This window comes from Micropterus salmoides, unplaced genomic scaffold (genome assembly GCF_014851395.1).
Source record: "Micropterus salmoides isolate LMB-PRFRI ecotype aquatic unplaced genomic scaffold, ASM1485139v1 Ms_hic_scaffold_12, whole genome shotgun sequence".
Taxonomy (NCBI): Eukaryota; Metazoa; Chordata; class Actinopteri; order Centrarchiformes; family Centrarchidae; genus Micropterus; species Micropterus salmoides.
Window position 1 is genome coordinate 16,441,524 of NW_024040263.1, and position 19,452 is coordinate 16,460,975.

A 19,452-nucleotide genomic window follows, 5' to 3' on the forward strand; every position below is an offset into this window, starting at 1 on the left:
ACATATACATATATATATATATATATACACACACACACATACAGTGGGTACGGAAAGTATTCAGACCCCTTTAAATTTTTCACTCTTTGTTTCATTGCAGCCATTTTCCAAAAATCAAAAAAGTTCATTTTATTTCTCAGTAATGTACACTCAGCACCCCATCTTGACAGAAAAAAACAGAAATGTAGAAATTTTTGCAAATTTATTAAAAAAGAAAAACTGAAATATCACATGGTCATAAGTATTCAGACCCTTTGCTCAGTATTTAGTAGAAGCACCCTTTTGATCTAATACAGCCATGAGTCGTTTTGGGAAAGATGCAACAAGTTTTTCACATCTGGATTTGGGTATCCTCTGCCATTCCTCCTTGCAGATCCTCTCCAGTTCTGTCAGGTTGGATGGTAAACGTTGGTGGACAGCCATTTTCAGGTCTCTCCAGAGATGCTCAATTGGGTTTAAGTCAGGGCTCTGGCGGGCCATTCAAGAACAGCCACGGAGTTGTTGTGAAGCCACTCCTTCGTTATTTTAGCGGTGTGCTTAGGGTCATTGTCTTGTTGGAAGGTAAACCTTCGGCCCAGTCTGAGGTCCAGAGCACTCTGGAAAAGGTTTTCGTCCAGGATATCCCTGTACTTGGCCGCATTCATCTTTCCCTCGATTGCAACCAGTCGTCCTGTCCCTGCAGCTGAAAAACACCCCACAGCATGATGCTGCCACCACCATGCTTCACTGTTGAGACTGTATTGGACAGGTGATGAGCAGTGCCTGGTTTTCTCCACACATACCGCTTAGAATTAAGGCCAAAAAGTTCTCTCTTGGTCTCATCAGACCAGAGGATCTTATTTATCACCATCTTGGAGTCCTTCAGGTGTTTTTTAGCAAACTCCATGCAGGCTTTCATGTGTCTTGCACTGAGGAGAGGCTTCCGTCGGGCCACTCTGCCATAAAGCCCCGACTGGTGGATTGCTGCAGTGATGGTTGACTTACTACAACTTTCTCCCATCTCCCGACTGCATCCTGGAGCTGAGCCACAGTGACCTTTGGGTTCTTCTTTACCTCTCTCACCAAGGCTCTTCTCCCCCGATAGCTCAGTTTGGCCGGACGGCCAGCTCTAGGAAGGGTTCTGGTCGTCCCAAACGTCTTCCATTTGAGGATTATGGAGGCCACTGTGCTCTTAGGAACCTTAAGTGCAGCAGAAATTTTTTTGTAACCTTGGCCAGATCTGTGCCTTGCCACAATTCTGTCTCTGAGCTCTTCAGGCAGTTCCTTTGACCTCATGATTCTCATTTGCTCTGACATGCACTGTGAGCTGTAAGGTCTTATATAGACAGGTGTGTGGCTTTCCTAATCAAGTCCAATCAGTATAATCAAACACAGCTGGACTCAAATGAAGGTGTAGAAACATCTCAAGGATGATCAGAAGAAACAGACAGCACCTGAGTTAAATATGAGTGTCACGGCAAAGGGTCTGAATACTTATGACCATGTGATATTTCAGTTTTTCTTTTTTAATAAATTGTCAGCTAAGAACAGGAAACTGAGGGTATAATTTGCACAGGCTCAGCAAAATTGGACAGTAGAAGATTGGAAAAACATGGCCTGGTTTGACGAGTCTCGATTTTAGCTGCGACATTCAGATGGTCAGAATTTGGCGTAAAACCACATGAAAGCATGAATCTATCCTGCCTTGTATCAACGGTTCAGGCTGCTGATGGTGGTGTAATGGTGTGGGGGATATTTTGTTGGCACACTTTGGGCCCCTTAGTTCCAACTGAGCATCATTTAAATGCAACAGCCTACCTGAGTATTGTTGCTGACCGTGTCCATCTCTTTCTTCTGATGGCTACTTCCAGCAGGATAATGCGCCATGTCTCAAAGCTCAAATCATCTCAAACTGGCTTCTTGAACATGACAATGAGTTCACTGTACTCCAATGGCCTCCACAGTCAACAGATCTCAATCCAGTAGAGCACCTTTTGGATGTGGTGGAATGGGAGATTTGCATCATGGACGTGCAGCCGACAAATCTGCAGCAACTGTGTGACGCTATATATGTCAACATGGACCAAAGTCTCTGAGGAAAGTTTTCAACACATTGTTGAAAGTATGCCACAAAGAATTAAGGTAGTTCTGAAGGCAAAAGGGTCCAAAGGTCCAACCCGGTACTAGCAATGTGTACCTAATAAAATGGCCAGTGAGTGTATGTGTCATGGTTAATATAATACTATATGATTAAGTTAGCGTGATTGAAAGTACTTTTATTATTGATGGTGATAAGCTTTTTCCAGTGGCGTGAAAGCTTGTGATTATTGCTTGCTTATATTCAATAATAACAATGACTGAACTGCTTCAGATTAATAATAATAATAATAATAATCCTTATTTGTAGAGCACTTTTCAAAAACAAGTTACAAAGTGCTTTGACAAGTGTAAAGAATAATACAAAAAAAAAAACAAGATAAGAGCATGAAAAATGAATATAAAATTAGTAAATACAATAAAATAAAAGGGATAAAATAAAGTCAAATAAGATCGGGAAAGGCTCTCCTATAAAAGTATGTTTTAAGAAGGGACTTAAAAGAGTTCACTGACTCAGCAGACCTGATTTCCTTGGGCAGGCTGTTCCAGAGCCTCGGGGCCCTGACAGCAAACGCTCTGTCCCCTTTAGTTTTCAGTTGAGACTCTGGAACAGACAACAGACCTCTGCCTGAGGATCTCAAGGTACGTGCTGGTGTGTATGGGACTAAAAGGTCAGAAATATAACAAGGCGAGAGGCCATGAAGAGCTTTTAAAGTCAATTCTAAAACATACTGGGAGCCAGTGTAATGAAGCTAAAATAGGAGTAATGTGGTCATATTTCTTTGTTCTGGTTAAAAGCCTGGCAGCTGAGTTCTGGGCAGTCTGGAGTCGATCAACAGATTTTTGGGTTAAACAGGTGAAAAGGCTGTTGCAATAATCCAGGCGTGATGAGATGAAGGCGTGTAAAATGGTCTCGGTGTCCTTAAAAGTTAACATAGATCGAATTTTTGCTATATTTCCAAGTTGATAAAAACATGATTGAACAAGCTTTGTGGTGTGCTGCTCGAAATTTAAATTACTATCAAACCAAACACCAAGGTTCTTTGCCACAGGCTTAATGTGATTTACTAGAGAACCAGCAGATGACAGTATTTGATTTGCCATCTGCTGGGACCCAATGACCAGGATCTCTGTTTTGTCTGAGTTCAGCTGGAGGAAATTATTTGATATCCATTTTTTAACTTCACAAAGGCAGTTGTGAACTCAGCATTCCAGGGTCTGTGGATCTGACGGGCAAGTATATTTGAGTGTCATCAGCATAAATATGAAAAGAAATGCCATGTTTATGGATAATATGTCCAAGGGGAAGCAGATACAAGGAAAAAAAAATGGGTCCTAAGACCGACCCCTGAGGCACACCATATTTAACTGGACAGAATGAGGAGACATAGTTGTTTACAGACACACAAAACTTCCTATTTGACAGGTAGGATGAAAACCATTCTAGGGCAGTACCAGAGATCCCCACCCAGTGCCTCAGTCTGTCTAACATGATGTTGTGATCAATGGTGTCAAAAGCAGCGCTAAGGTCCAGGAGTACAAGGACTGAGCACATGCCTTCATCAGCAGACATTAAAAGGTCATTGGTGACTTTAAGCAGGGCAGTCTCAGTGCTGTGGTACTTCCTAAAACCAGACTGAAACTTTTCAAATAATTTGTTATTTTCCAGTACAGTGAGCAGCTGTTTGGACACAATTCTTTCTAGAATCTTTGCAATAAAAGGCAATTTTGAAATTGGTCTAAAATTATGTGGGAGGGAAGGATCTAAACCAGGTTTCTTTAAAAGTGGGTTCACGCAAGCCGTTTTAAAATAATCAGGGACACAACCAGTAGATTGGGAGCGGTTGAAAACATCAAATGAGGCCCAACAGAATCTATTACTTTCAGTAAAAATTTTGTAGGTATTACATCAAGTGGGCTGGAGGACACTCTCATTTGTGATACTGTTTTTAAAAGCTCAGACAAGTCGATGGGATAAAACTGGTTAAAACTCTCTTGTTGCTGGTGAGGAACCTCTGAGTAAGAGGCCGCGGGGTAATAGAGGCTCTGATTGACACCACCTTATTGGTAAAATAAGATAAAACAATTCACAGTCATCATTACTTCCAGCTGAGGCACAAGGAGGGGTTGGGTTTGGGTTAACCTAGATTAACCTTACAACACCGGAGGAAAATTCCTTACTCAATCATTTTCTGGAATGATCATCTACTCTACAGTTTAAATTCTCATATGTGGGTGCTTTTATTGTTAGCTCATGCTTTGTTCAGTCTAGAATCCATTTTATGTGGGTGATAAATGTACCATTATCGTCTGACATAGTTTTACTTTTAATCTTGATAAATTTAAACGAGCATGCATTTGCATAGTAAATGTTTATCAAATTAACATGCAACAAAAACCTATGGAAGCCTATGAAAATATGCCAAAACATACCAGAATTAATTGGTACAAGAACAAATGAAGATTGTGATATTTTTATTTCAATATGATCAAAAATACAAAAATAAATGTATGATATTACTGTAGTGAATGCGAGCGACAACATACATGACTTATGCAGATCCTTTCTGCCGTGTGCATCATCACATATTAGCTATTTGCATCAGCATATATAATGTTGGCAGACAGCCTTTGCTAAAACATAAATAAATCACAGGATAAATTCTACTGATAAAGTTTTAAAACTAAGAACACATTTGCTCTCCATCTTTTAATGCTCTACATGCCCATAACGTAATTTAGATCATTAAAGTTCGTCTGTCTGTTTTGACTGAAATGAAAAAAACAACTTTATACATAGAAAACTGCTTACTAGTAAAATCTCTCCACCAATTATAATGTAGTTATCTCATCCCAAACAGAAAACTCTACGCCTTGTTCCCAATCTGCTTGTAGAGAACCATCGAAACCACCATGGCAGCAATCTGTAAAGACAACAGTTCATCTAAACACAGTGTAATGGAGCTGAGATAGAGGGTATAGACTGTACAAGTAAAACATATTTTGTAGATTTTTTGAAAAAGACATGCACTGCGTCACAACTAAACTATTTTCATGTTTATATTAGGTAAATAAATAAAAAGACATAAGGCTTCATGAAAGGCTACATTTATGGTTCATGAGATGATAAAAGCCTACTGGACCTCCTGGTAACAGGACAAAATATGGGTTCTAGTGGCTTCAACATTTTGCCAAAAATATTTAAAAAATCACTGAAACGCATTCCATTTGTGCTTGAGGTAATACCACAAATGTGACACCAAAACCAGCAATCTGTAATGGCCTTGACCTCATATAACAAGCATGCAACTCAAAATCAGAATCAAAAGAGTGATGTTTTTTTTTAGTTATTTAGCTCTACAGTTGTAAAACTCAAACTCAAAAATGAAATTACATAAATTGTGATCATGTTTTATTAACTTAAACCTGGAATAATTAAAATGATGTTTGACATCATTTTCTGTACCTCAAGAGCAGCAATTCCTAGAGCCACAGCCGCAATGATCACAACGTTGTCCTCTATCAGCTGCAGGAGCTTGTTCAAGCAGCCATCAATCATCTGGAGGAGAAGCAGCAGGTTTGAGCAGAGAAAAGGAATGACTGTTGCACTTCATCATAATTAATGGTTTTATTGCTAACATGTGTGAATTTAAACCAAAATGAAGTTGTACCGAAAGATGTGCTTCGTTTTTGTTGCATACGCCCTCGGTGATGGTCGCATTGCAGCATGTTTCTGGATAAACATTTCCTCCATGTTCATTGTAAAAAGGGGAGCCATCAAAATCTGTGTAGTTCTTGAATCCACAGCACTTAAACTGTGCACACACAAACACAAAGTGTTAATCCCAATTGTTTTTAAAAATATTTTTGGGCATTTGCCCATATTTTTGGGCATTTTGTGACTTTGTTTGATAGAGCATTAGAAAGAATGAGTAAAGAGGGAGAGAGATAGGGGGCAACACGCAGCATATTAATCGTTAATCCCAAATTTTAACAGAAACGATTCAATAGTCTTATGAGCACTGGTGTGTTGCTATAGTGTGGACAGAAGTGGTGACTGCTCAATTATGAAACTGTAACAAGTAAAATTAGGTTTTACACTTTTTGCACATTCCCATGAAATTAGGTAAAAAAGACCAGTATGGTCATCAGCATTTTGCTGGTTCCAGCTTCCAGCTTCAGAGTCTTTGGGTTTTGGACTGTTTGTCGGACAAAAGAAGTAATTTGAAGACGTCCCTTTGGGCTCTGGGAAATTGTAATGAGCATTTTTCAAATTGTTTTGACATTTTATAGACTAATTGATTAATTGATAATGAAAAGATTTGTTATTTGCAGCCCTTGGCTGAAGTATTCACTTAAAAAATAAATAAAACATACAGTACCTCCTCCATGGTGGCATTCCAGAGAGAGGTCACGCTTTCACTGTGTCCATACTCCTTTTCAATGCTTTTTTTAACGTCATCCTCCAAGCTCTGGAAAAGCTCATCAGCCTGAGAAGGACAAGTTCACAATCATTGAACTTGGTCCATTTTAACAAAGTTCTTCAGGGTTTTCCAAGTTGCTAACAACTGACAACTGGCAATTATAAGCAGATCCTGTTTTGCTTTTTAGACCCACTTACCAAACCCTCGAACACTAGTAGCACCACAGCTCCTGCAACCTCGATGAGGAAGATAATCAGCACGATACTGAAGAACTGAATGGGGAGAAAATGATAATTGGCACTGTAAAACATTTAATTGGTAGCAGCATTATGTATCCATAAAAGTCTAACCAACAGAGTGAGGAACAGCCCTGGACAAAGAACATTTAAGCAGATAATCAGTAGAGACATAGTAAACACTTTAGGGATCCCACCTAAAGCCACATGCTAAAATATTTAACAGCTTCTCCTCAGAGCCACCACATCCACACCAGGACTGAATAAGAAGGCATCGTTCTTCTCTGGTGAAATAACCATGAAACATTTCCTGTTACCAGAATACACATTTCATATCCAAATAGTCTCAAATGTGCTGGTAGTTCTCTCTGATCACAAATTATCATTTAAATATATATATATGTTTTCAAAAGAAAGAGGTTTATGTCACTTTGAACAGATGTCACACTACAACAAGTGAGACTTTAATTAAGTCTTAAGTCTGAAAGAGAAAGCTTTCAACTTTCAACAATGAAAATTGTGAAATTATTTCAAACATAGAGAATGTGATATATTACTGTCTTACATATTAGTAATTATAAACAGAAGTATATATTAATAATAGTGAATTCTACAAACTTTTCTAAAAAAGACACAGAGGTGTGCTTTTTGAATTACTGAATTTAGTCTGTTCAGCTCTTGGGCTGAAGTTGACCTTTGAAACATGGCTCACCGTCAGCAGCATACACCTGCTCTCCTTGACAGCTCCGCAGCAGCCCAGGAAGCCAATGATCAACAGCACAGCACCCACTGCGATGAGCACGTAGCTGACGTAGACCAGTTGTGATAACCCAGACGGAGCACCCTCCAAGTTACCCAGGATACCCATCAGAGAACCACTGTCCACCTTCACCCACACTCCCACACCCAGGATGGCTGCACCTGCCAACTGCATGATGGGTGAGGAAAGAATTGAGAGAAAGAATAAAAGAGAGGGAGCGAATGCAAGGACATGGTATTAAAGCATGCAGGAACAATCGGAAAATACTGAAAAGAAACAGTACCGAAGGGGGCGACATGATGAAAGGAGTAAGTTTTTTAATAATCAATAGCAATGTTGCTAAAAGTCATTGCTTTTGTGTTGTACCATAAGAGACTTTACACTCAATGTTTTCCTAAAAAAAAATTAAATACTTGTTCTGTTCTAAGAGCTTTAACTGGAGATATGAGAGGTCATTAGCAGGTGAGTTCATGCTAAGAAGTATTTGAGCTAGTTCATGTTTATTAAAGAACAGTTCAACATTTTTGGAAATGTGCTTATTGGCTTTCTTGTCAATAAAAAATATGATTTGGGTCACAGTGGCCTGCAGTCTGAATGCAGCCTAAATGTATTTTCCAAAATTTCAAACCATTCCTTTTGTCTATCATTGAATATAGGAAGTACACTGCTTCTGTACGTTCTTTCGTCAGGTTTAGCTGTAAAGGAGAATATACAAAGGAACACCTTGCTCTCCATTACTGTCCGTAATGTGTGCTCCCTAGTATGTTTGATTGTGGGACCAGGCTTACAATAAAGCTGGACAGCATAAACATAAAGGTGTTTTCTTTTTCCCAACTTACAAAGATGCTGCCATTGAAGATAAACATCATAATTTTGAGAAAGCTGGAGCAACACATCTTGGCTGATTTTTTTTCTTCTTCACCCTGTTAAAACAAAGAGAGAATCAGCTGCTAACTAAATGATAGCATATCTGGTCACACTTCCTTATTGGTTAGGGGATTTTGGGCAACTTTGCATTTTACCCCTCATAGCAAAACCAATGGTACAGGCATGGCTTATAACACAATATGGGTCAAATTGCATTTGCTTTGGTTATACATTAACCAAAGAAACTGGCAGGAAAACAGAAGGGGTCTTAATCTCCTTTAAAAGTGTTTCAGGAATCCAAGGTTTCTGTTGATGTCTGAGGTAAGTTGCTCGTTCATATCCACACTTTAGTTTTTACCTGCGTTATTTAAAGGATTATCAAGCACACAGTCCCATGATACACTTGCACACACAGGACACCATCTGGTACAGAGGGGAAAAATTAACTTACTCCTTCTCTGAACTTTTACACTCTCCATTGTAAAAGTGTACAAGCAGTTTTATATTACTGTAGCACTCTTTCTTAATTTTATCATATGATTATAACCCTATCCACACAGACTGAAACTGTCTTTTCTTCGCTTTTAAAAGTGTTCACAAATTTGCAGTATGCTGTAAATGTATGCGCCATATAATTATATTGGTCAAGGGCATGTTGTCATAATCTGACTCCAGTTAATCAGATGTCCTATGATGAGCTGATGATTAATGGTTATGCCAAGGTATTTTATCAACTTACTGGTATCCACACTACCAGTAGCCAAGAAGAACCATAAAATATCCCAAACTTGTACAACTTTGTTTCCGTCTGTTCTTCGTATCAGAAATGAGCTCAGCTTTATAGTTATTGTTCTTTTCCCCCCCTTCCTTATTGTAGCATTGACTATAGAAGTCAGAGGGAAGCTAATTGGCAACTGTTACCTTGTTTCCAAGAGGCAATAAATACCCCCCATGACACCAATAAAATCACATGTTGCTTATTTGGAAACTTTGTGGCAGCAAAACAGGACAAAAAAAAGGTTTTTAATGCAACTTGAAAATGAATGAAATGAAATGAAACATAGGAAATGTAGCTGCCAAAGGAGCTGGTTTTCTCTGCTGTGTTTCCTTTATGTCTTGTTTTTTTAAATATGTTAAAGAGAACTGAGTTGGATGATACTTATTTAGTCTTTTGGAAGTTAAAATCTACTGCTCATATTTCAAGTGAACTCCTTTAAATAAGACAACTACTTTAAAAAAAAATGACAATACTCAGATATTGTTAAGCAACGGACAACGGGTAAACCTTCGATCATAAGGAAATATGAGAACGTCAATTATCAAACAGGAAATTCAGCACTTTGTTCCCCTTCTTTTCTTTCTGGAAGAAATATTATATACTATAGATACTATATCATGTCATATATTCATTTGCTATAATGTGTTTGTGTCAGCTGGATATTTTACTGAAAAGTATTAAAAAGCATGACGCGCCTACCTGTACTGCAGTGACGGCTGTGTGAGGTCTGATCAATCACAAGTGTCTGCTCAACAAGGGTTTCACATGCCCCTTTATCTTCTCACAGGTTTTTCTCTCTCTCTCTCTCTCTCTCTCTCACACACACACACACAGATAGGGAAAATAGTTCATGCCCTACGCGTCACCAACTTTGCTTTCACGGTAAGCAGCATTTTCTGGTGGTCAAAGTCCCTCCAAAAATAGAATAGAAACCTTTATGACCAGGGCCTTTCCAACCAATTCATGGTTGATTGTTCATTAATGATTTCTTACACTTACAAATCTCAAAAACACAGGACCATTTCAGAAAGAGGAGCCAATCCAAAGACTTTGATAATTTAATGTTGGTAATAACACAAACTTCATGAATGTTTCATTTTCTAATAAATACTTTGGAGATAAAATGTGTGACAATAATAGAAAATAATAATTTAGACGTGTTTAATACAGAACAATAACACTGAATTGCAAATGAAAACCAACAGACATACTGTATAGATCCACATCTTTTAATCTCAACTCTTAACGGGACACAAACAACCTGGCAAAGGAAATACTGAACATAGCATTAACCTTTAAAGGTACAAAAAGAGCAAACAACAACAGAAAAATATAAATTAAAAGTAAATACAAATATCCCTCCAAGACAGTAATAACAAGTCTGGACTACTAACATGAATGATGTTGTGAATGACACAGCACCAATCAGGTATGTTTGACTTAGTACTGTAACAGTTAGCGAGCCAACTTCCTCAGCAGGATTAAATGGGGCAGGACAGGACATACAGTGTGCAGTAATGAGTGAGAGTGATGCATTTTCATGCAACACCCACAAGGGGGTAGCATGACTCAAGTAAATAAACACACAGTGATCCCAATGCCATGCTGATTTTGTTCATTACCTTTCATTCACATCCTCACCTGCAACAGGTGCTATTCACCCACTAGACAAGAAATAGTAAAGCAGAGGCGTCGGGCAAAAAGGCACAGCCGCTCAGTGCAGCTCTTTGGCATCTCAGTGTAACAGTCACATTCAAATTATGATGAAGAGTGGCCACGTTGGGAAAAGATAAAATAAAAGGGGGGAAGCCAATCATCCATGATAGTATTGCAGTAACATATGGTAAAGTACATTCACAATGATAGATCTTTGACAATCTGCGGTGTATTTGTGTGTGCATGTGTGTGTGTGACTATGAAACCAGTTTTCTATGAATTTTCATTGTCAGCTATCAGCATGCGCAGCCACGCTGGCTGCTGTGGGGCGTCTCCTTCAGGTCGGCCTTGTTACTGACTGACCCACTGGCATCGCCGTTCGGGCTCTCGCTCATATTCTCACAGATGACGTCCACCAGCTTGTCAAAAACCTTCTTCACGTTGATGTTGTCTTTGGCACTGGCCTCGAAGAACTGGAAGCCTGGATAGAGCAGAGAGAGAAAGAAGGGCTATGAGTGATTTTGAATTGATGCTGTACAACAGGTGAAAAGTGTGTGTGTGTGTGTGTGTGTGTGTGTGTGCGTGTGTGTGTGCTGACCGAGCTCTGTAGCCAGTCTTTTGGCATCTTCAGAGGGGACCTGCCGGTCTTCTTCCAAGTCCAGCTTATTGCCCACCAGCGCTACTTGAGCGTTGCCCCACGAGTATGTCTTGATCTGAGTTGCCCTGGGGAACACCAACACAACATTTTTACAACCACTATGCTGTAGTATTTTGATTATAAATATATTTGATTCTACTTTATACTTCTATTCCACTACATTTGTCTGAAAGGTAAAGTTTTTATAATTTTAAATATAACACACTTGATCAATATTATGCATCTTTATAAATTATACAACCCCAGAGTGTAAGAAATTAAAATGAGTACTTCCACTTTTGATACTTTAAATATATCAAATATATATTTATATATATTTTGCTGATAACACTTTTTTTAACATTTTGCTTATAGTATGAGTATTTTTGCTACTTTGAAGCAGAAGATATGACCACTTCTTCCACGACTGTGGATGAAAAACCTTCTATACATGTAGGGGAATTAGAGCTGTAAGTTATAGGAATATAGGAAAATATAGAGATTTTTTAATTTATTTAAAGCATTACTAGAATTACAAGCATGTCACCACTGCTGTGATTTTGCAGGGTTTTCCTGTTGTTATTTATTGCTCTTTATACTTTAACTACAGTAAATATTTTACAATGACTGGAGGTAAATTGTCAGATGTGTGCCTTTTCTTTTACTGTGTGTAAGAATGTGTCTATTTTTCTTCACTGTATCCTGTTACTGCAGCAATGGAACAATTTCCCTCAGCTGTTGTCTTGTGTATTAAACACATGGCGAAAGGGCAGGGTGTCTTCAAGTCACAGACACCAAACAATTAAAACACTCAAAACACTCATGGGAAAACACATAGCTCTACAAATGCCTTCAGCTAATGGATAACACACACGTACTGCTATACATGGTGGATTAACCCTGTGACGTCACATCTGGAGGTCTACCCACCAGTCCTGTACAGCACAGAACGACTCTTGGCTCGTTATGTCATACATTAGCAGGAACCCCATGGCTCCTCTGTAGTAAGCTGTGGTGATGGTCCGGTAGCGTTCCTGCCCTGCTGTGTCCTGTAAACACACAACACACATGTGAAATTCAGGGTATTCTTATTGGGATCAGTGGCTTTTATTGATTAAACCACATCTCAATCTCAAGGGAACAGGGAAATACAAATGTCACACTACGGGAGTGGAGGGGGGTTGCAAATGGTTAACTTGGTTTTCCTCAGAAGGAAAGGTGAATCATTAACTCTCTTGCAACAGAAGTTAAACTCTTCAGTCATGTGTTGATGTTGCCACACCCTGTATATACACCAGGATGTGCTCTCTGCTTTTTGGCTATGCCGAAAGGGACAAAAATACGGTCTGAAGATGTTGTTTTTCTTTATGCTCTTGTCTGACTGTGGGGAAACTGCGAAAGCATTAAATAGTAACTGTGGATATATGCATCAAAAATAAGACTGAACCGATTAACCAATTAATCTAATAGGCTGTAATGTTCTCCCCTGATGAAATGTCCAATCTTATCATCATGCACTCTAAACATGGAGATTTAGGGCCTGTCAGTGACGTACAGTATATGTCAAATGGACCATACTGCGTGAGTTGTTATCACTGTCTCAAACTCTTGTATGCACAACTTTCATGCAGGGTATTGCCAAATGAGTTGAGCTTGTTTTAACAGCCCCATGAAACCACTTCAAGTTGCTCAGCAGCCAATAAGATTTTACTTGTACTTGGCATCTTCCTCCTGTAAAAGTATGCAAATGTATCATTGTTACACAGAGCAGAGGAGGCATGCTAGGCTGAATACATTAAGCCAAAAAAAAGGGGGGGGAAAGATGTATTACTTTCATCTAACAGGAGCTCTGTGTCCTCGCCTTCCACTAACATCTAGTTATAGATTTGTCCTGGGTGTCAGCCTGCGCTGTAAGCACATTCAGCACCAGCAGCTCAAACCCCATACATCTTTCATGAACCCTGCCGTCTGGGGACGATGTTCAACATCAACTGCCATTAACTCCAGAGAGTGACAAATTAGTTTATGCCACATCCATGACAGGCAGCAGCGTGTAAGAGGGCAAACTAGGGAATGGGGTGGGGATAAACAGTCTGTGTTGTGTAACAACGCTTTCAAAAGCACTATTCACTCTGCCTTTGGTTAAAGCTGTGTTTTTAGAACCTCTCAACCCCAGGTAAATGCCGTTAATTACCTCAAGTATATTACAGCTCTGACATTAAACAGACTGCAGTGTTTTATATTCCATTTTGCTGATATATTGTCTGTCAAACCATTTTGCTCTGTACGGTGTCATATTTTTATCCGGTTTGGGGAGTTAAAAAGCTTCCTGAGAAATCTACTGAATAATATGAGGGGCTCTTTAGACCTCAGCGATGTGAGTATCACAGCTCTTCCTAACCTGACACCTCAGCTGTTCAACAGAGTTGTGAATGTGCACAAGATGACTATTCTTTTTTTATCATAGGATCACTTTTTTCATACAAATTGACATTGATGTGGTGGTTTTTTGTGCCTTGTGCATCAACAAAGTCTGCAAAAATGCATGCATCTTTACATTAGTATGTTGATAATTGCTGGAACTTTGGTGAGTTGATATGATCAATACTTTATGTTCCAGTTGAGAAGTTTCAAGCTTAGCTCATGAGACAACACTGTAATCGACATATTTGATTTCTATTAATCTAACTCAACTAGGCACAATTTTGGTCTTTTCAGTCATGTTTTTTATCAAGAGGTGGCCACCACAGAGATTTTTAGTTCTTTTCTTTATCCTCACTGAACTGAATGACAGCTATCAAAGTGTTGGGTTCTTGGGGATTTATACCCTACTGTCTCATTTCCAAAATACTCAGGCACATTTGGGAAAATAACGTCTCAGTGCTTCATTTCATGACAGTAGAGCGCGATCCATACATGGCTTTTCTGATATACTGTAGTCTGTCAATTTTGGCTATTTTTTCTAAACACAGATACATAAAAAAGTCTGTTAAATCTAGAACAGAATAGAATAGGTATCAATGTATGTAAATATAAAATAAAACGCAGTTAGGAGCAAACTGTTGAACATGGCAGCTTTAAAATAGCAAATATACGTAAAAGGCAATAAACAAGATAGCGTAAAAGAATAAAATGAAGCAATTACATAAATAGCCTAATTTTTCAATCTGCAGTGAAATTTGTTTTTCTTTGCACATATATTTTTTTGTAAATTAATTAAGTTAAAGACCATATATCACAAATAATTAAGTGATTCTGGCTTTAAATGCAGAGATTGTTTCTATGTTGTTTTCAATTCTGCAAATATAATTCTAGAAAAAGTCTTAAGTCTTCTACCTTTCAGGGGCATGAACAACACAGTGGGTAGGTTTATTGTCACAATATAACAAGTTATAGAATGAAATTGAGTTTTGTAACTCAACCCTTCTGCTACATAGCAGACAATATACATTAATACAAAATCAATTATGAAAAATGTTAAATAGAAATAAACTATCATCAATGGAATATACAATAAAGACATGCAAATACTAACACTCTCGATGCAAAAATATTAGTGTTGTCATCCACTTTGCTGCTTCGACGCTGAGCAAACATCAGTTTGTGCTGGCCTTATCTACTAGACTTCTATTCTTTCTTCCTGATGCGGAGAAGAAACCAGACTTTGTGCATGTAAAAAAAAAACTGGAAAGCAGGAAGGTGAAGGAAACTAGAGGATTTTTCTTTAGCCTTGCTTTGTGATTCTTTTTCATGCCAAAATAATTTGCCAAGGTACAGAGTATAATGTTGACAACTGTTAACATGTCAATAAAGAAACCTTAAAAATAGTTCCTATTATTCCACATTTACTGATTTAAAAAATGTTGGTTTAATCTACAATAAATTAAAAGAGCCACATTGCTTGGTAAAGTATTAGTTTTGATCTACTGAAGAGAAAAAAAACATTTAATGTTGGGGGAGTGGGGCTTGCTGGTATAATGCCTTCTTCAAAACCTTTACATTTAACACTATTCTAACTTTTGGCTAGTGTTATACTGTAAACATCACTTTACTAAGTTTCATAATAATGACGGCCTTAGCGAGAAACAAAAGTTGTAGTAACATTTCTGTCTTAGTCCTGCAAGACTTGAGTTTTCTTTTTCACACTTCTAGTTGGTCCATGGAAAGAAAATAGCTTTCGAAGTGCACACCTGAAAAGCTCTACATCTAATTTTCCACCTGCATAAATGGCACACGGAACACAGTCATCCTGTGAATTAAATGTTTTTCAAAATTATGTTACGAGAGACTTGTTTATGTGATCACTTAATTATATGTCAGTGAAATTAATTAATTCATCTTCCTTTTCAGCATTTCAAGATCAATGTTTTTTTCCATCTCACCCAGATCTGAAGTTTGACCCTCTTGTCGTTCCTGTAGATGGTCTTGACTTTGAAGTCGATGCCGACTGTGCTGACAAAGGCGGAAGTGAAGGAGTCATCTGCATAGCGGAACAGGAAGGAGGTCTTTCCCACGCTGCTGTTGCCAATGATCAGCAGCTTAAACATGTAGTCAAAGTTTTGGTCAGCTGCATCTCTCTGCTCCTGGCCTGCCCCTGGATCTCTGGCTAGTGCCATCTGTCAAGTCAAGTAGGACAAGAGGAGAGGAATGGTCTTACAGATATCCAACCTTACGAACAGACAGTAAAACTTATTCATTATAAAAAATATCCATAATCATTTAGAAATGTTTCTAATGGAACCTGTGACCATAAACATGAAACGTTTTGGATTGTTGCTCGGACACAATAAGACATTTAAAGATGTTACTTTGGGCTCTGGGAAATTGTTACAGACTTCTTTCGGTGTTTCCTGACATTTTATAGACTAAAACATGTAATAAGCACACACATGTAATTAATTCTGCACTGGGCCAATAGACAAGTAAATTCCTGCACATTCAGAATTAGTGACTATTGTGCCTGCTTCTTTCTATGTTTCTGTATTTTAAATTGTACATAGTGTACTGTATGCTAAAACATTTAGCTGATACAATAATTGGCAACTATAGATAATCTTTTATCTATTTTATCCTTTTTATTATTATTATTTATTATATATTTTAAGGATATTTTGAAGTTATTTTTCAATACAAAGAAAAACGCCAAACATCCCTTAGTTTCAGTTTCTAAATGGTTTACTTATTTGCTTTTGTCTTACAAGACTGTAAATGGGATATCTTTTGGACTACAGTCAAATGAAAACAAGCAATTGATGACATGAACTCGGGCTTTTGGCGATGGTGATGGGAATTTTTCACTAGATTCTGACATCTTATTGACAAAATGATCAATCGGTTAATCAAGAAAATAATCAGAAGATGAATTGATAATGAAAATGATCATTGGTTGCGGCCCTAGAAAATAATAATTAAATCACAACAGAGTTAAAAGGGCTACGATACCTTGCCACCGATGACAGTATACTGTATAATCTTGTTTTAAGGCAAAGAGAGGAAGACGTGATGATGATGCAGAACTCAGACATAATCTGCACATTGTAATAATAGTTTCAGATACATTTTACTTATTAGAGCAATGCTTTGATCCAAATGAGATCATTGTCAAGGGGATGCCAATGCAATGACTACAGTCCTGTTAAACTAAAATGAAGTGATTATTAAGAATCAAATACAATGAAATGTACTACTGAAACGCTTCTGAGAAATAAAATCCATGTCAAACAAGTAGCAAATGTGGTCTAATGTTTACTCTACTTGAATTATTTAAGTTTTGATGACTGAAAAAGGGAAGCCTAAATTTGAGCTATGTAGTTGGATCTATACCAGTGTATTTTAGAACTATTATAACACTACTACTATAACAAATATGTCAACTATTGCTCAGTTGATAAATCACCTATCCTGGTAAGAACATACAGCGGAAGGACTGAAAAAGAAAATATCCTGGAGTTAGCATTTGCCATGAGTAATGAGTATGATTTGGCTCCATTACCAGCCTCCCTGGCTGAGACTTAGCTTATTCAAAGAAGGGGGTGGATGTCTGGGATGGCACTGTGGTAAGACAGTACTAGTGTGTTCAAATGTCAGAGTGAGGAATCTCAGCTATTTGAGAATTCAGGTTAAACACTGGCATGTCTGAAATGTATCCACACTAATAGCTGAGCAGATGTTGATGTTGGTAAATGGAAGTGTTTGTTTAAAAAATGGTCTCTCTTCCTCCCTCATCCCTCTTAGCTCACATCCCTGCACTATAAATCACAGCCAGGGCATGCTGTTTCTCCCCTCTATCCATCACCCACTTCTGTCTCTGTCCATTTGTCACATGGACTCATGTTACAAAATGTATGGGATCATATGGATTTTGGGGGGTGGGGGGGGGGGGGTGGGGCAATAGATTCTCCTCCCCTCCCTGTTCATCCATCCGACCATTCATCGACCCACTGACACACCCATTTAAACTCACTCTCAAACTCACTCACACACCAATTCTTCTTCCTTTACTCTCTCGCTCGCTCTCTCTCTCTCTTTCATATTCATCCATCTATGCATCCCACCTGTCGTCACCCATCCATATCTCATCCTCTCTCCCACTCCACACTCTCTCCTTCGTCCATCTCTCTGCATCATGAGGAGGCTGAACCATCCATTCATCCACACATCCACACCCCCCTCCATCCCATCGCCACTCCTCTGTCAGAGAGGCAGAGCCAAGTCCTACATACTCCTCCCTGATTGCTGAGAGCTCTCTGGAGACCAACTCAGCATTACGGCTTCCAAGAACATAAAGAGGGGGCTGGCCGGTGTGCTGCTTTACAACAATCAGCAAAACACTAATATCTACGCATGCGCCTACACATGTACAAACCGGTGTGTGGAGGTTTATCACCCTGGATGCGTTTACTTTTGCAGCAGAAAACATGCCATCTCGCACTCGCATGAAAGCAACAGCGTCATAATAAAAGATGACTTCACAGCAGATGCTGACATCTGGTCTACAATAGAAAAAGTTAATGGACATGGGGTGTGCACCTCGCAAGGCCAGAGTGTTTGTTTGAGAACGCATGGGGTCGTGACACTTGTTGGCACTTAATATAATTATTCCTATTCCACCAGCCTGACATACTGCAAACATAGAGAAAAAAAGAGTCATAGTTTTCTATATAGGCTGACACTAAAGCCTACTACTAGCTTCGTTTGCCTACACTGCCTACCATACGGTTACCCAACTAACCTGATGCCATTCAAACAAAACCTTTGGCTTTGCTGAAATCTCTGTGAATGTTACCTTCCTTGGATGTTGTTTATGTGTCTGTCTCCTCCGTCCTTCCTGTGGTCTTCCACCTCCACCTGAAAGCCGACGGGTGTGCGCTGCTATCGGGCGCTCCTCTTCGTGAGCTCCGCTCCCGGATCTCCAGACTGTTACCGTGCCTGTCACCGGGACACACACAATCAAGTCAGCCAGAATATATAAGCGAGACATCCTGTGAAGACTTTCAAAATAAAACCACCAGTTTGCTCTCAAAATGAAGTGGCAACTGAAGAATCATTTGGAGGTATTTGTTTAAGCAACATTGGAGCAAAGTCAGAGTTGTTATTCTTTTAATCTGTATTGTGCATGATTATTGCAAAGTTTGGTGCCATATTATGTCCGTTGCTTTTTGTCATCTGATTCTGTGAAGTGTTGAGACTATGTAGAAAAGTACCGGGACACCCCAGTCCTAATACTTTGCAGGGGCTGTTTTTTCATGGTATTGTGTTTCTTAAGGGAAATCTTTATGCTTCAACATACAATATTAAACAACAGTTCTTCTAGCTGTTTCTGTTTGGCCCTTTCCTCTTTCAATAGGACAATGCCCCCGTGCACAAAGCAAGCTCCATAAAGAAATGGTTTTCCTCATTCGGTGTGGAAGAACCTGACTGGCACGCTCAGCGCCCTGACCTCAACCCTATCCAACACCTTGGAGATGAACTAGAAAGGAGATTGCGAGCCAGGCCCTCGTAGCATCAATGTCTGACCT

At 38.9% G+C, this 19,452-nt stretch overlaps 2 protein-coding genes across 3 annotated transcripts; both read right to left on the reverse strand.

Moving 5' to 3' along the window:
* Positions 1 to 4,534: 4,534 nt before the first annotated feature.
* On the reverse strand, positions 4,535 to 9,961 carry LOC119899216 (tetraspanin-1-like). The gene is made up of 8 exons (XM_038713705.1): positions 9,841 to 9,961; positions 8,336 to 8,419; positions 7,449 to 7,664; positions 6,698 to 6,772; positions 6,459 to 6,566; positions 5,748 to 5,891; positions 5,543 to 5,635; positions 4,535 to 5,000 (listed from the first exon to the last, which is right to left on the reverse strand). The coding sequence occupies exons 2-8, from the start codon at positions 8,390 to 8,392 to the stop codon at positions 4,944 to 4,946; spliced, it is 750 nt and encodes a 249-aa protein (XP_038569633.1). The 5' UTR covers positions 8,393 to 8,419; positions 9,841 to 9,961; the 3' UTR covers positions 4,535 to 4,943.
* Positions 9,962 to 10,349: 388 nt separating this feature from the next.
* Positions 10,350 to 18,929, reverse strand: LOC119899218 (ras-related protein Rab-3D-like). Of its 2 annotated transcripts, none has more exons than XM_038713706.1 (5): positions 18,720 to 18,929; positions 15,817 to 16,050; positions 12,365 to 12,483; positions 11,396 to 11,520; positions 10,350 to 11,278 (listed from the first exon to the last, which is right to left on the reverse strand). In XM_038713706.1, the coding sequence occupies exons 1-5, from the start codon at positions 18,912 to 18,914 to the stop codon at positions 11,094 to 11,096; spliced, it is 858 nt and encodes a 285-aa protein (XP_038569634.1). In that variant the 5' UTR covers positions 18,915 to 18,929; the 3' UTR covers positions 10,350 to 11,093. The 2 variants fall into 2 exon arrangements, with proteins under 2 accessions (XP_038569634.1, XP_038569635.1); XM_038713707.1 differs by having other exon boundaries at positions 18,724 to 18,849.
* Positions 18,930 to 19,452: the final 523 nt, after the last annotated feature.